This window comes from Neofelis nebulosa, chromosome 1 (genome assembly GCF_028018385.1).
Source record: "Neofelis nebulosa isolate mNeoNeb1 chromosome 1, mNeoNeb1.pri, whole genome shotgun sequence".
NCBI lineage: Eukaryota > Metazoa > Chordata > Mammalia > Carnivora > Felidae > Neofelis > Neofelis nebulosa.
In genome coordinates, this window is record NC_080782.1 from 107836612 (window position 1) to 107850027 (window position 13416).

Here is a 13416-nt window from a genome sequence, read left to right on the forward strand (position 1 = left end):
GCAGCCGACTCCAGATCTGCCACTCGTCACCACTGTCTTATACTTCTGTTGCAGGCGAGTCTGGTGCACTCCTAAAGAGTCACTACGTCCCTAAGCTTGGTTCTGCTCCCAGGACCCACATGACTTCCTGCTTTCAATCAAGCTGGATGGAATCAACTTAATTGACAACAAACTTGAGAGGGGTATTGGAAATTTCAGAGAGGGATACCCCACAGCCGGTTTTTAGCCTACCCCGAGGCTCCACCCTGCTCCTGGCCAAATACTGCGCTCTGGGCCTTGGCATACTGAGGAGAGTCCCCTCATTTCAAGCACCCACTTAAGTTGCTGAATCCTGACTTAGATTTGTAATAGCCTAAATGGGTGAATGGAGGGGTGATTGGAGGGAGAAATAACTTATGAATATTTTTTATTCATTATTTATTATCTGCTGTTTCTAATCAGATTCCCAAGTCTAAATCTAAAAGAAGAATCTGTGAATTTGCTTGTATTTTGCTCATCTCAGAATTATCCTGGACCAGCAGCAAGTCTTCCAAAAATGGAGTGATGAGTCTCCCAATAAAATTGCACCCCAGAAAATACTGACTTGTGTCAATAGGACAGCACCTTCTCACTAGTAATCAAAATATTGCATCCTCATTGAGAAAGTCAGAGGGCAACTTACTGTCATCAGGTGGTAAGAGGTAATAACTAACAGTGGTAACAAAAATAGTTAAGTCACTATCTTACACTTATCAAGTGCTGATAACCTGTGCACTGCTCTGAGTGGCATTACAGGATGTACATGTTACACGTGGAAGGGAGAACTCTCATCATCCCTGTTTAGAGATGGGGCAGCTCCAGCACAGAGAAGCTGAACTATTTGTTCAGAGTCGTAAAGCCAGTAAATGACAAAACTAGGATTAAACCGGGACAGTCTAGCCCCTAATCTTATTTCCTTGTACTATTAAAGCAACCAGTCCTCCTCTATCTGTCTGTCAACCAAATCATGTTTATATTTTGGCAAAGAAGACCAAAGCTAACATTTACTTTGTACTTGAAGCTGTCCCACCAAGCGCTGCTGCAGATTGTGAGGGGGGTGGTCTCTGCTGGCCCAATGCTTCATGAAGAAGATTTAGATTAAAGATGAGTGGTACTGTATTAGCTTTTCTCTGTTATTTTATTTTATTTTATTTTATTTTATTTTATTTTATTTTATTTTAAATCTATTTATTTTAAGAGAAAGAGAGAGAGTGAGCATGCATGAACGGGGAAGGGGCAGAGAGAGGAGAGAGAGAGAGAGAGAGAGAGAGAGAGAGAGAGAGAGAGAGAGAGAGAATCCCAAGCAGGCTCCATGCTCAGTGCACAGCCCAGTGCAGGGCTGGAACCCATGAATCATGAGATTATGACCTGAACCAAAATCAAGAGCCAGACACTGAACCTACTGAACCACTCAGGCACCCTTCTCATCATTTTAATAATTGCGTTACCTTGACCCTTGACAAAATCTTGCTCTTGGTAACATGGATAACACTTTTTTTTTCTTTTTACACAATTATTCTTAGTCTAAACCTGTTTTGATTGCTTTTTACTGGTTATGACAGAGAGAAAAAGAAAAAAAAAATACAAAGTGACCTCCAAATTAAAATATGTGGAGATCTTTTCATCTCAAATTCATTCTTGATTCATCAAAAATCATCTGACTTCTTTTTTTTTTAGTGCAGAGTTTAAAGAATTTTTTCTTGTCTCTCTTCCCTTCTTTCAGCCAAAACTTAAATGTATTGAGAATCCTACTGTGGAAATGTTCTACTCAAAATTCTGACTATTACTCTTTGCTAGTCAAATCATGAGTAAGGGAGTTTGATGGTGCAGAGCTTAGGTTTGCAGATGATTGAGGACTCCAGTTTAAAATTTAAGTCTTTAATATAAAGCAATACTTACATTGTCAAGAATAGTGTTTAGTAGAACTAGGCACCCCCAGGAAGATTCCAACAATGTAAGGTTAATTCATGTATGTACAATTATAGATTTGAGGTGAAGCAATATCACTTCTACCCCTTGATTAAGGGGTCTTCTATACATGATACTTTGAAAACAATCAGTTGTGTGTAATGATAAAATTATAACTTGATAATGATTAAATTAAACACCTACATGTATCATCAATAAACCACCAGAATTATAAATAAAATAAAATAAAATAAAATAAAATAAAATTTAAGTCTTTCCCTGAAAGAGCCTGGAACGTGAGGTTGATAACATTGTTATCTAACTTTTCAGTAGTAAGAACTGAAAGCTTCCCCATTCCTTCGCACGTCACTTCTCAGGTTTATCTTATGGCTTATGTACCACGTATATGATTTCTTACAAGTTCAGTGGATTTCTGAAGCCAGGAAAAAACATGAAAATAAACCAGCAAGCAAGCAAGCAACAACACAACTGTCCTGTTACACTGAATTTCACCCACTGTTCTGCCTGATTCTAATTACCTTCAGTAATTTACCCAGGATGCTTCAGTAAAACCACCTGGAAAAGTGAGGGTGGAACTTTGATTCTGGGAGGCATATGGAAATTTAATTACTAGGTTTACAAAGTATTTTAAAATCCCCAGATAAAAGTGACCAGAGGACTACAGAAGAATATCATTATTAGCAGCAGTGGGGTTATGTGGGGGTGAGAGGGGTGCTGAGGATCAAAGGCTGGTGTCCCCTTCTCTACACTGGCCCCTTCGCCCCATCTTCTGCAACCAGTCTCAAGGGGAGATGGAGAAAGAATCATTTATTCACCTTCTGGCTGCAAGAACTGCAGACCTCAACTGTGGCAGTTCTAGCACTGAGGAGAAAATACACATAGGAAAAAAGAAGGCCATGTCTCACTTCCAAATTAAAAAAAGACATTTCTACATGTTTCCATAACCCACAGACTGCTGCCATTTGAGGCCAACCCCTCCAAGTTTTCCTCTTTGTCTAGTGTAGTTGCTGAATCTAGGCCACTGTCAGCAATCCTTTTCATTCACCCAGGCCCATCCCCACGCCTCACAGATGCAGATTCTCTGGAGACATGTGTACTTTGGTATCAAACAATGCAACTCATGTTTGATTTTGGATAACCTTGCACTGCTGAATAAAATAACCCTTGAGAAAGAAGCAATAAAAGCGCTGTAAGAAAAATGACTCATGTTTCCAAGCTGTCTAAAGTGATCACTTATCCCAACAAATGGTAATTCTTTCAAGACACAGTGGGCATGCACCATACTTGTAAAAGTCTGGGAGAAAAGCCTTGCAACCATTTTTTTTTTAATTATGTTAAAATATATCAAAAGGATGTTTCTGGTAGGCTGTACCATACAGGGTATGCTCAAAAACAAAAACAAAAACCACATGGACGTGGAAGCCAAGGTGGATTGGTGCAAGGGGGTCCTTGCTGGATATGAACGTGGAGCCTCACTGGCCTGTTTCTGCACTTGTTTCTGCGCCTCTAATTGTTTTCCATTTTCTGCCCCCATTCGCTAGAGTGCAAAGATGTGAACAAAGTGGCGTATTGCCCGCTGGTGCTCAAGTTCAAGTTCTGTAGTCGAGCATACTTCAGACAGATGTGTTGTAAGACCTGCCAAGGACACTGACCCGTGGAGAGCCAGAGAGGGAGCCTTGTCATTTCATCGTGGAAATGCGTCCATCAAAGAGAGCCACCCAGAGGAAGAGGATTGATGTCCTTGCAAATGCATTACCCTGTGGAAAACGTAACCACTGGTCAGCCCTAGCTGACAGGATTTCAATATTATTTTAACTTCTGTGAAGTGGGATTTATTGATCCAAAGTGCTGGACACGGTATTAGGAGGGAATGCCAGATCGGAGAGATCCAAACAACACAGGGAGACTTGCTTACTGTGGAGCGTTTGTGTTCTTTCGAGTAAATCCAATAGCCTGTTTACCTCCTTGGACCATTAAGATAATTTTTATTATGGACTTAGCAATGACACTGAATCCATTTGTATTTAAAACCGTTTAAAATGTAGCTGTTATGACTTGGTCAACTATGGAAGTAAAGAAGATTCAGAAATCTTAAGTCATAGCTTAAAAATATTTACTATACTTTATCTCAATACAACAGCACCACAATTTAAATTCTAAAATGGGCTTTTAACTGTAATTTAAGGAGCAATTATAAATCAAAAGTAATGAAAGTTTGTATTATTTTTCTTCATTCCACTTAATTTCCTTAGGACTAATCCCCCTGTTCTGAACACTGCTGTGAGCCATATATAAACTATATTAAACCGAACAACAAGGAAGGACTCAGTTTAAGGCAGCGCATCAGTTACTGCGGCCGTGCAAGTCTATAAATTCTGTGCTAAGAGACTGGGGCCAACTTGCCATTGTGCAAGTGAAGCTGAGATTTCCATTAAAACTTTAAGAGAAAAACATTTCAGTTTCATGCAGAAGCCAGACCTGGGGTATGGTAGAGACTGAAGAACCGGGCCCTTTGCTGCCATCACACAGGATGCCTGAGTCCTTATGTGAGTCACCCCAGCTCAGTTGTGTTTACAACCTCACCGGCCACAGGACAGCTTCTGCCCCGTTGGATTTTTGCATGCATGTTGAGCTTACTGAAATGATGCCGTGCAAAAGATAGACTGGCTCGGCAACAACCAGGCAGACCCTTTCGCTGACAATTGTGATGGGTTCCAGATGTCCCTTCTTTGATATGGCAGAAGGGCATTTATTTATATGAGAGCAAGTGTGTGTGTGTGAGCGGGCGCTTTTGAGTGTGTGGGTAGATGAGTGTGCTTGCACATAAATGTGCTATTTCTGTGAGTTTTTAAAGTAGGCAAGGGATAACAACCAAAGAAGAAAAACTCATGAAGCCTAGAGATCATAAAGCATAATTTTAATAGTCACTCAACCAACAATTTTGTATTTTTTATGGATACTCTGAATGGCAATTAAATGTGAAACCAAGTTTCTTGGGCAAGTCAAATTCTAGAATCAAATCCAGAATCCTAAATTAAATTGACTAGCTCATAGTTTCCCTATCCACAAGTTTCATGTCATGCTCATCAAAAGATTCAACAGAGAGATTAAAAGAAAGCAAAAAAGAAGAGGGTACTTATATATATTTTGTACTTGAACACTTGTAGCTTGCAGCAGGTTCTTGATGAATGTGCTTTGCGTCCTACATAATGTGCACATCATGCTACACGAACACCTCAAACTCCAACCAAATGGCTACTTTGTAAAGATGCTACTTGCAGTTAAAGAGTATGTTCGACTTCAATCCATCACTGTGCTCTCATACTACATGTCTGGTGTTTCACCTACACCATGACCTAATGTAGATGATTAGGTTTTTTCAGAAAGGAAAAGAGACTCACAGACTTCAAAAACCAACCTAACCTTCAGGTTTGCTATGGATAGTCAGCATGGGCTGTTGTTCTGCACACTCAGTCATGGTCATCAATATTTTCTCATCTGCTTTCTGTCTCGACACCACAGCTCATGTCCCTGAGCTTTCCAGAGAAAGCTACCGACGATACCCAAAAGTTGCCAGGGCCGCTCTCTCTACTGCTCTTAGAAGACCAGCCAGAGTGCTATCTATTCAGTGAGGGGGGAGGTGGCCCATGAGCAGCGTGCCCCCAGCGCTGAATTCACTTGGTCCCTCGTAAAGAGTGGTTAGATTGGTGCTAATGTGCCCTGGTGGAATAAAGAAAGGATGGGTGGTTTCTGTGGCATTCTAGGCATAGGTTTGCCATCAGGACCTGTCTTTCCCCAAATATAAATATCAGCTCATGGTTTTATTCCACAAAGATTTCTTAATTGACTAACTTGAGTCTATTCTTCACCTCACCTGGAAACTAACATCATGAGGACTGTTGCCTTGGGCCACCTTGACTGGCCCTAGATGAAGGGGCAGCTAGTATTCCCTCAGGAGTGTGCACCAGTCCCGAGGCCAGGAGTAGAGAGCTTCCAGGAGCAGCATCGCAGCATCGGATTACTCTGCTAGAAGGAACCAAGCACAGAAGGTTTCCCCTGAGTGGGGGAACAAATCATATTCTACAACACATCACATTACCGCTGCTACTCTGTAGTCAACCACGTGGCTACATGATGCTCTCTTCCTAAATAATAGCAATAGGATTGTCAGTGGAGGCTAAGCCACCATGGCAGGCCCTCCGAAAGTAGCATGCTATACGGACTACTTAGAGAGACCCAAGGAAACTGGTGCCCTATGGCTGAGAACCGTATCTGCCATCAGCACAATATCCTGCCAAAAAGGAAAGGTAAAATCTACCCAAGTGATTAAAGCCCTTGAGATACATATAACTCCCCAAACCGTCCATTTTATTAGGAATTTTATTGGAGTGAATGTCACATAGGTATCCTTAATAATACAGAATGAAATTACCTTTGTATTATTGTGATTAGTTGTTGCTTATTATTTTATACTCAGTATTAATGTGGTACACTGTTACTTTTTTTTTGCTTTTGTAAATTATATTCTAATTTATTGCCATGTTTCCTAACACTTGTCCTACATTCATTCTCCTGCTTGTAACGAAAATGAAAAAGTCATTGTAACACTTGATGGAGTGAAATTCCACACCAGGCACAGATTTTTTTTTAACATAGATAATTTAGTGAAAATAAAAATTCAGCTTGTAAGAATGATTCAGATGAAGGTTGTCTATTCCCTGAAAAGCTGGTGTGAAACTTTCAGTAGGAGGATCTTTCCTTTGGAATACCACACAACATTATCCAAATTCTCCAGATAGCATCTGGGATAGAGATAATCTGTTGTATGCATCCTTATTACACTCTTCAGAAATTGCATATATTTGTATTTCAGTAATATTAAATACAAGGGCTTTAGATACTCCTGGTGGAGCTCTGTCCCCAGATGCCACTAGCCAGCTGTTCTAGCACTAGAAAAGAAGTCCAGATTGACCCATGACTCTTTTGCCCCCACCTTCTTTTGCTTTCCATGTAAATGCTTTCACATAGAAGAGGATGCAAGATATTTCATTGTGGAAAAGGTGCTGAACAAAAGTATTCATATTTGAAGGACTTTTCTATTCAGATTCAGCAGGGGGCATAGAATCATGAAGGGCATACTTTTCCACCTTCAGACATTTCCTCTTAGGCTGAACTAATGGTTCAGCCATCGCCGAGCTGGGGTATATTATCATATGCAAAGGTAACTCAGCAGTTTTTGAAACTCAGCAGCTAACATAAAGGTGGCCCTTCTGCATGCTTAGCTATTTGTGTATGTTCATAATGACAGCCTCATCAATTATATAAAAAGATGTGGAATACCTAAGCAGATTGTGCTTCAATCCACTTCCTTCCTTCTATACCCACCCGCGCACACATTCCACCTCACCTGAAGAAATCAGGTGCCGCGATTAGATAGTCTTGGGGTGTATTTCTCCAAGGTCATTCTAGGAGCCAGAAGTGGTTGGAGTATTATGAATCCTCAGTTAATGAGAAGACTCTGGAACCAACTGTTTTAACGTCCCACCGCACTTGCAAAGAGTAGTTTGCTAGGGGCTGGGGAGGGGGGAATACCAAAAAATGAGGTTTGCTTTAGCTTAGATTCCACAGATGCTAGTCTGTCTTCTCATCTACAGTTGTTTTTAAGCTTCTAGTTAATTGTTTTCTCCCACTGAAATATCTAAAGGGTACTATCCTACTTAGGGTACTGACTCGAAGGACAATCTCCTCTCCATGGAGATTCTACCAGTCTCTAAAGAGCACCAGGATTGACTTTCAGCTTTTACGCTCCAAAAGGAGCATTTTTTGACATTTTTCAAGTGAATTAGGAAGAAAAGTCGGATATTGATCTTTGTAACAAAAATGTGAATTTGTGTGGCTAGGACAAAATTCATTACTTTGAAAAGACAAGGGAAAATGTAATTCAGCAAGAAAAAAAAGTTACAGCCCAGGAGGACTAGAAAATTCTAAATAACTGGTTGCAAAAAGAGAAAAGATCAGTCACTGAATAAAAAAGTGACAGATAAGCTGCATTTGGAATTCTTTCTCATTCGTATCATCAGAATGTGTGGAATAAACTAACATATGTTTCCGAAAAGAACAGCTGTTCAAAATGGTTTGTGCCTCAGCCTTGAAAACCTCAAGCTGTAACTTAAAAGGAAAACAGTCTTTTCTCCCATCTTTTTTCTCAGAGGGTTATTTCTAGCATTCCTTGTCCCTCATTTCATCCACAGATGGTATCTGAGGCCCAAAGTCGAATGGCAGTTTGAGGGCTGGCTCCACTCTGTCAGAGAACCAAGGTTAAGCTTGTATTGTCTCTTGGTTGATGGCTCCCCAAACCCCACTGAAAACCTTGAGCTGCATAGATAATGAAAGATAATTTCCAGGGCAATATCTATCTTTGCTAGAACAATGCTGTGTAGTTACACAAGGGCCAAATAGCACCTGATGTCCCAACCCCAAGAATTAGGGAGCCTGAATATTCTTAGTCACCTCAGGGTATGGAACATCATGCCTGACCAGTCAGATTTTATTGCTCCAAACCTTAAGGTTTGTGAAATTCAATCCAGAGATCTCTTCTTGGACCTTGACTTGGATACCTAAATTTGGGTTTCACATAAAAGGGGGCAAGTTATCCCACCAGCTGCAGGCCTCCCAAAAGTCAGACTGCCTTCAGGTCAATGCCTCAACAGTAGTAGCTTCTACTAGCTCAAGGCCAATGTAATTCTTGGAAGGGTCTGCTTTTTTCCCCCAGCAAGGACATTTGTGAATAGCAGGCTACCTTATGAGCCCACAGGGCAGTAATAGAGATGAGGCCCCTAAAATCCCAAGCAAATGTGTCAGCAGGAAGGTCTAGACCAAAGCCAGTCCACTCTGTGTCTAGAGAGTGGCACAAACCAAGGTCACTTATTTATACAACCATTATTTGCTAGGTACCTGTTGTATGCAGGTTCTATGCTAAGCACTAAATGTATGTTTTCTCATTGAATGGGTTACAACAAAACTATGAGGACTATACTGCCAATCCCTATTTACAAGCCTTTCTGGGCTCAGAGAGGTTGAATAAGTTGCTAGGGGGTCACAGAACCAGTGAGGGGAGTGTCACCTCTTTGGCACATGAAAGGGAGCTGCCTGGTCTGCATCAAGGACTGGGAAATTTGGAAGGATGCTCCTCTACCAGAGAGAAAATGACTCCCCAGACCAGAGGAAATGGGGTCCTTCTTCCTGGGAAACAGTGGGCCTGAGGCCTTGGGAGGGATTTCAGGGGTCAGGGAAGGGTGAACTTTGGGCTCTTGTCTCTGTCGGTGGTGGTGTTCACTATGAAAATTCCTATGTCTGGTGACAAAATTATATGTGGGGACCCAGAGTGGTTTCTAAGCATGTAGTTAGAGTTCATGGGGAGAGGAGGAAAATGAAGGTCAGAAATATTCAAGGATGGATGGTGTCTGCAATGGCAGTTAGCAGCCAAACACAAGAGAAAGCTCTCACCTCCCCTGAAATGTCCTGTTTTGAATCACAGAGCCTGTTCCTGTCTGACAGCCCCCCACACCATTTCCAGACATGCCAGATGGCCTCACTGACCTATTTCAATACAACTAGAGCAGAATGATTCCCGTGTTGGCTTCGGGTAAGTTTCAAGAAAGGTGGGTTTCTCTGTTTCAGCCAGAGCTGGACCATCAGGTTGCTGCCAGCAGGCACATTCTTTGACCTTCTGTGGTGGGTCCACAGAGTGGAACCAGGTGTTCTTTCAGCCCATGCCAGAATGTATTGGCCGCCCAACTGGCCACCTGCCTCCACCCCACCGACCGGGCTTTGGCTGGCCCTTTACCAAACAGCTGTGCTGGGAGCCACAGGTGGCCGCCCACGCTTGTGCCCAGGCCAGCAGCTGCATTGGCCTGACTCAGGCTGGCAAGATGGACCTCCTGTGCCTCTGCCCCTCTGCCCCAACTTCTCCCCAGCCAACAGCTGGGGAGAAGGACAACTAAAGCTTAAGTACCCTAGGAAACAGTAATAAACATACTGTTCTCTTCCCTATCATCAATTTTGGTATTTTATTTTTAATGATTCAAATTAATCTGATGTAAATGAATAGACATTTAGTTTCTGTTTTAGGGGGTACATTATTGTAAATATAAAAATCACTGGTGCTATGTATTTATGAATATAAAGACAAAGGAGGGGCATCTAGCTGGCTCAGTGGAGCATGAGACTCTTGATCTCAGGGTTGTAGGTTCAAGCCCCATGTTGGGTGTAGAGGTTACTTACAAATAAGATCTTTAAAAATTTTTTTAAAAAGATAAAGGAGGAAGACATCTCAACTTCAAAAAAATAGTCTCTGGGAAATCATCCTAGGTATCTAGATAATAAATACATACAAGAATATTCTTTGACACACTGGAAAAACACACACAGAAGTGGCTAAAATAGGAGTTTGAATTAAAGTGGGCAGCAAAACAAAAGATGTTCTCAGCCAAACTAACTGCAATAAGAAATAATTTGATTTATAATTTTATTTTATTTTTTAAAATTTGTTTAATGTTTATTTATTTTTGAGAGAGAGAGAGAGAGTTGGGGAGGGGAAGGGAGAGAGGGAGACATAGAATCTGAAGCAGGCTTCAGGCTCTGAGCTGTCAGCACAGAGCCTGACGCAGGGCTCGAACTCACGAATAGTGAGATCATGACCTGAGCTGAAGTCGGATGCTTAAGCAACTGAGCTATCCAGGCACCCCTTATTTTATTTTTTTTAAGTTTATTTAGAGAGAAAGAGAGAGAGAGAACCAGTGAGGAAAGGCAGAGAGAGGAGGACAGAGGATCTGAAGTGGACTCTGCACTGACAGCCTAGAGCCCATTGCAGGGCTCGAACTCAGAAACCGCAAGATCATGACCTGAGCTGAAGTCAGACACTCAACCAACTGAGCCACCCAGGCACCCTGATTCATAATTTTAAACTTTCATACAGAAAAAAGCAAAATTGAGAAATTAAATATTTTATTTTGAGATTAAAAAGTATATACTGAAATTTTGAAACAAGTTATTAACCTATAGCCACATTTAGTTTTGAAGATTTTCTGAATGTAAGCTAGGAAGATGTTATTACCTGCTACACTTAGGGTCCAACTTCCCACCAATGTGGCAGACTTTTGCTGCAGGGAAACAGAAGGAGACACACTGTTTTATTTCATGCCACATTTGATGTCAACTAGAGAAAGTACATGTACCAACCGTCTCTTATGTCTGGCTTTTTTTTTTTTTTTAAGTTTTTTTACTCATTTTTAAGTAATCTCTATACCCAACGTGGGGCTGGAACTCACGATCCCCAGATCTGGAGTTACAAGCTCTTCTGACTAAGCCAGACAGGCCCCACTGGCTTTTTAAATCAATACATTAGAACTTAACACTCCAGAGGAGTGTTGTACCCTTCAAAGTAATCACTGGAGATCACTCTGTACTCATTGTAAGAGTAAAATCATCATTCAAGACAGTTTTTAAATTGTTTGTTTGGACTATCTCCCAGGGTAGAATGGATTTGAATTTTGCAAAAGCCCAAAACCAAATCTGGTGAGTAATCTGCATATACTCATTTTGGCTACAAATATCTTATGTGTTTTACAAACTGACCCCAGGTGATACCACAAGAGGAACTCCAAATATGCTTTGAGTGACTACTTTAACGGATTTCACTCATTTGCATAGAAAAGTGCTGGTGTTTTGTCTAAAAACTGTGGGCATTGTTTTACAATCCCACTTAAAATTAATATAACATTTCACTAAATGTTTTACTACTGCAAATTTTAAAATTGGCTGAAAGATTGGACCACCTAAATGGCATGTTATCTATTAAGGAGAAGAAAGATCTCTGACCTCCCAGGGTTGAGTAACCCTTCAATTCAGGAAGCCAAGCCACTTCTCAGAGCCTGGAAGTTAGCACACAGCTGTCCTTAGAGGATTCTCCTTCCTGGAGTCTCTGAAGAAAAAACTAAACCTGATCTTCCAGAGGGCTAATTAACCAGGGTCTGTCAGCAACATTAATGAAGCTGGGGCTGAGTGTGCGGGACTTGGAGCTCTATTTCTTTACCACGGAGTCAGCGACCATACAGATGGGCCCCTACTTACACAGTTCTGCTTCTGTTCCACTTACGTAGCTTGAATCATTTTCCATTTGCTCACATAATTCCGAGATGAGCCTGGTCTTTAACTGGCTGTGTTGGGCTAACAATCCAGTTTCCAGTGTCTTCCGCCTTGGCCTGTCTTCCTCCTAGAGTTTTCAAGGAAGTTGTTAATGATACATAAACAGATATGTAAACAGAGACTCTTAAGGAATTCTGAGAGTACGTCTCTTGAAGAGGATAGTTACTCCCTATTTATCAAACTTTGAAGTATGAATTTTCACCCTGGGTTTGTTATAAAACGGATACTCATATATCAAGATCAAAATCAATGGTTTTTTTCCCCAACATTTTTGCTGGAACATGCCTCACAATCCACACTTTTTACATCCCTTATGCTACCCCTCCCCCAACCAAATCATTTCAAATTCACACCGTCTCTCTCTAAACAACTTTAAAAGAGTCTCCTTGGGTGGCAAGGAATTCTTGTTTCTCAAAATTAACTGTGACAGCCATGGTCAGGGACACTGTTGGAGCCCATTGTCACTATGAATCAAGAAAACTTCACTTTAAACTTGTTTATATCCCCCCCCACCAATAGTTTAACCAGATTGGTCTTTTTTATCAACTTCATAATAATTCAGTTGCTGATAATTAACTAAGAGAAAAACCCTGATAAGACAGATAGACGGGGCCCCTTCAGGGAGTTCTAATGAAGAAGAGAGTGAGTTATTATGTATATTTATTTTTAAATGTATTATTTATTTTTAAGAGAGAGAGAGATTGAGAGCAGGAGAGGAGCAGGGGGTGGGGGAACAGACAATCCGAAGCGGGCTCTATGCTGTCAGCACAGAGCCCATGCGGGGCTCAAACTCATGCTGTGAGATCATGACCTGATCCTAAGTTGGATGCTTAACTGTCTGAGCCACCCAGACACCCCTGTTATGTGTTTATTTAATGCAATGTCCTCTACAAGAGCAAGGGCTGCTGAGAAATGAGAGGTGTTTCTTATAGTGTTGAAAATATGCAATTTAATGTCCTTCACTTAGGCAAGAAATCACCAACTTATGTTTGTCTGTTTTTGTTTTTATTTACTTTGGAAAATGTCACACCTATGCAAAAGTAGAGAGACCAGTTTAATGATTCCTCCGTCACCCAGCCTCCACAATTATCAACATGAACAGTCTTGTTTCCATCTGCCCTTCTCCTCTACTGTGCCATATCTGAACAGAAGCAGACATCATATCATTTCACCTTTAAATACTTTGGAATGTTGGGGGGCCTGGGTGGCTCAGTTGGTTGAGTGTCCAACTTCGGCTCAGGTCATGATCTTGCAGTCCCTGAG

General features: G+C 41.2%; 1 protein-coding gene across 7 annotated transcripts in view; it reads left to right on the top strand.

Moving 5' to 3' along the window:
- The window catches only part of ADAMTS6 (ADAM metallopeptidase with thrombospondin type 1 motif 6), a 307211-nt gene extending 300569 nt beyond the window's left edge, over positions 1-6642 (top strand). For all 7 annotated transcript variants that reach the window (XM_058731301.1, XM_058731310.1, XM_058731267.1 and 4 more), the window contains one exon: positions 3489-6642. In XM_058731301.1, coding sequence (XP_058587284.1) covers positions 3489-3598 — 110 coding nt within the window. In that variant the 3' untranslated portion in view covers positions 3599-6642. The remainder of the gene's footprint in view (positions 1-3488) is intronic.
- The last annotated feature ends 6774 nt before the right edge of the window (positions 6643-13416 follow it).